We start from the raw sequence: 3844 nt of genomic DNA, 5'->3' as shown, positions 1-3844 counted from the left end.
GAACGAGAAAGTTTGGTGACAGTATTTATGCTGAGAGTAATTAGAAGGAATGTCAATGATAGCAATGCTGATGGGAAAACAAGCTCCGTGACGGGAGATATTGGAGGCTCGAGATCTAGCACACTGGACGAGCAAAGACACGTTTCGTTGTTTTTATTGTCTTGTTTCTTATGCTCGGTTTTGTTCTATATAAAAAAGGGGTAATGTGGGTGGAAAGCGGCATGATGGCGTCCCAGTAGGCACGTAATAATTAAGGGTTTCTTTCTGTTCTTAGATCTAAAAAAGGAAAGAAAGAAAAAAAATGGCATGGCTGCATCTGTAAAAAAAAAGAAAAAAAAAGTTGCCTCTACAGCTTTAGTTCAATATCTCCTTACTCTCCCCCTCCCCCCTTCCCCCTTCCTCCACCCGGGCAACCTGCCCAGGGTAGTTCGAGCACGCTGACCCCGTGGCCTGGATCGACTTGCTTGGTATGCCGGTCGCGGCGGGAAAATTCTGCTTTCGATATTCTTTCCGCATTATTTTGCAGTCTGAATCGCCTAAAATAACGTTAGAAATGGAAATCATGGCGATGAATCAGATCCGCAGTTATTTCGATAATACGACGCCGCGGCCAGGCGATGATGGGTCAATGTCTGACATAGATATTGCACGCGTTCTTCCTGTCTCATCCACAGGACGTTTTTGCAGGAGCAACATGGGGCCCCGGGCGGAGCGTGATGCTAAGCGGGGGCCCCTGAGCGAGCGTGAGGAGGTATTAAAGCTGGAGACAGCGGCTTCTTCGTCACTAGTGAATATAATCTTGACGTGTTATGTACTGAGGACAAGTTTTCAAGGGTCCGCTTAGAAACTAAGTGTAAGACAAAGTAAGTTCTGGAAGTTGCTAAGTGTTTGCATGAACCTTAAAAAAAACTACAAAGAGATATTTCGAAGTGTCTCTGCCGAGGAACGTCAGTGAATTTATATAAACAATTAAATGTGACATCAGTGTAGCTCGCGTGGATCACTATCTATTGCAGAGTTGGAGTCTCCGATAAGAAGGGAGCTTGAGATCTGAATTTCTCTCCATTTTATCAGATCTATTACTTAAACACAAGAACTTTGCCTGTAATAGATAAAACTGCAAGGCCTTTCTAGAGTGATATACATGCACTACTATGTCTTATATATAACTTTGCCCTAGCATATCAATTGACAGGGTCACAGTAATATCTTCTTCACCAACAATGTGTCTCAGAATCTAACAGGAACTGTAAAAAAAAAAACATTTAGGCATAGTTCTTATGCCTATTCATGTGTATACACTGTATATAGTTTGAATAAACTTATCAAAATCAAAATCTCGATGAAGAATAATTTGACATCACAGTCAGCCGAGGATTGTTTTAAGATAAAAAGTTTGATTAAGGGCATCGGGTACTTCATCCAAAAGTTATGTTATTATTACCAGTGATGTCGTTTTATCATCAATTTCAGGCGCTTGTGTTTTCGTTATTATTTCTAGCTGTCTATGGTCTTAAATATTATTGTTGATTCTGTTATCATGATTTACTATTATGTTATTACCAGTAACAATGCTGTTGTTGATATTGGTATCATTAAGGTAATAATTATCGTAATCGGATCTACTGAAAGAGCGAGCGATGAAGGTGAAACATCATGAATCTGATCACATAATGATTATCAAAACTATTTTCTGCTTATTCTTTATTCTCTGGATTAATTATTATCTCCCACTATCATCAAGAAGTTGATAACCTTTGTGTCCGCGCCCCCAGATGCAAGCGGTGCGCGTGGCGGTGGTGGCGGCGGGGGTGGCGCTTCTGTGCCAGGTGGTCGTAGCGATGCCGGAGGAGGTCCGAGACGAGGAACTGGAGGACTCCTTGGACGTCCCGGACGTGGAAGACGCAACAGGTGACTCTCCTTCCGGTTGTTTAGCAAGGGGACGGTCAAGTTGTTTCTCGTGTTATTATTCTGTCTTTTGTTTAAAAAAATATGTAAAGGGAGCTGATCTCCATCAGCATTTCCTTCGAAGGGCTACACCAGGGATTCTCAGCCTTTACGCTTTTGAGGAAGCCCTGTAATATATATATATATTTTTTTTTTCATATTCCGAGGAACCCCTATATATAGTATAATAATATATATATATTATTTTCTTTAAAAAAATAGTTGTTGAACAATATAATTCATATGAAATCTTCAATTACATCACAGGAGAGTTCACACTAATAAGTCAATAATGCTAATACCTACCGAAGACATTTTCTAATAGCACATAATTGTTTTACTGGGCTAAATAGTAGCCTTTTACAAAGAAAATAAGAATGCTAAATTAGTCGGCACTTATATGGAGCAAACGCGGAAAAATATCGGAGATAATAAAGAAGTAGAATATAGAGCGAAAAGGGAGAGAAACAACGTCTCTGACCAGCGAGTGTGCTTCCAGGTCGAACCTTCTCGGACTGGAGCAAGAAATTCTGGGAGTGGATGGGCTATGACGACTACGACTACGACTACGAGTACTACTACCCTTCCAGTGGCAGCTCGCAGGTCGGCTACGGATATCCCGCCGTGGGCTACATCCCTGCTTCAGCCGGAGGTCACCACTCCTCCTACAGCAGCTACAGCCCCATTCAGGCCGGACACCAATTTGGTCATCCAGCTCGTGACGACGAGTGAGTCTCCCCAGCCTTATGTTTCTCTGTTGCCCTTTTTGAATCCTGGAGGAAGTAAGTCTTGCATGCACGCCCTGTCGATCATTCTTGCAAGCCTCAAATAAGTATTATTGGCACTCATTTGCTGGGCTTATTTTTGTTTTTTTGTTTTTATCTTTTTTTTTCATGGCGATTTCTAAATGCCCCACGTAACATTCACATAACATGAAATGGTACACATTGACGAGAGTCACTTTACACCATGAAGGGAAGAATCATTCTCCTCGAAACGTAATTTTGATTTATTTTCTTGTCGTGGGTATGTTTCTTTTCCTTTTTTTTTCCTTTCTACACGATGTCATGCCTTTATGACACCTGGACTGATATGCAATCTCCCGCAGCTACGACGATACTTGGTCGTTCACGGACATGCTTTTCGATATGGCCGTGACCATCGTCCCCCTTGGCCTGCTGTTCTCTGCCATGCCCGCCGGCTTATTCACCTTCGCCATCAGGAGGTAAGACCTGCCTCGCCCCTTCGATGGGCTGTTTAGAGAACAGGTTGTGCAAAGCATTCGATGCAAGGGAGTACGGAGTTACATTTCTTGATTCATTATTTTTCCTCTTCATCCAGACGTAGTTTCGATGGCTCAAACTTCTTGGAGGATGATGTCGACCCGTCAGAACTGCCCCTTCTGCAGGCGCTAGTGGAGAGCGACTTCCTGGCCCTCACTGACCGCGAGTGCCAGAAGAAGCTCTTCTGCGAGCTCACTCTGCTTGGCGAGAAAGAGAACGCTTCGTTCATGCAGAGAGCCATGTACTACATCGCCACGCTGTAAGTCACGTCTTCCTGTTCCTTCCTGTTCCATTTTAGTGCTTTATTCGCATTCTCTCTTATGTGGATTTTTTTCTTGATCATTCCCTCTCTCTTTGCATATTCATATAATGTAGATTCTTTGGACATATATATTCCCTGCATGTTGCTAAGATGAGCCCTTCCGGCGCATGTCTTCCCAAAGGACGCCTGACTTCATGGCCCGCCGCGTCGGCCTCGAAAAGCTGTTCCGCACGTCCCGCGCTGGCACCTGCAGCGTCTTCAACTGCAGCGCCGCCCACGGAGCCACGCCCAAGGTGTCATACAAGCCCACTCACACCAATCACATCGGCGACGTTGCCTCCGAGAGCGAAAA

At 43.7% G+C, this 3844-nt stretch overlaps 1 protein-coding gene across 1 annotated transcript in view; it reads left to right on the top strand.

Moving 5' to 3' along the window:
* The first annotated feature begins 783 nt into the window (after positions 1-783).
* Positions 784-3844, top strand: part of LOC122250522 (uncharacterized) — a 4031-nt gene continuing 970 nt past the window's right edge. The window contains exons 1-6 of the mRNA XM_043011983.2: positions 784-863; positions 1776-1911; positions 2447-2675; positions 3056-3172; positions 3289-3489; positions 3674-3844. The exon at positions 3674-3844 is cut by the window's right edge and continues 970 nt beyond it. Coding sequence (XP_042867917.1) covers positions 1776-1911; positions 2447-2675; positions 3056-3172; positions 3289-3489; positions 3674-3844 — 854 coding nt within the window. The 5' untranslated portion in view covers positions 784-863. The remainder of the gene's footprint in view (positions 864-1775; positions 1912-2446; positions 2676-3055; positions 3173-3288; positions 3490-3673) is intronic.

This window comes from Penaeus japonicus, unplaced genomic scaffold, assembly GCF_977035675.1.
Source record: "Penaeus japonicus unplaced genomic scaffold, GWHDUDI00000001_assembly GWHDUDI00000020, whole genome shotgun sequence".
Lineage (NCBI taxonomy): Eukaryota > Metazoa > Arthropoda > Malacostraca > Decapoda > Penaeidae > Penaeus > Penaeus japonicus.
This window is presented reverse-complemented; position numbering and strand designations above follow the sequence as displayed.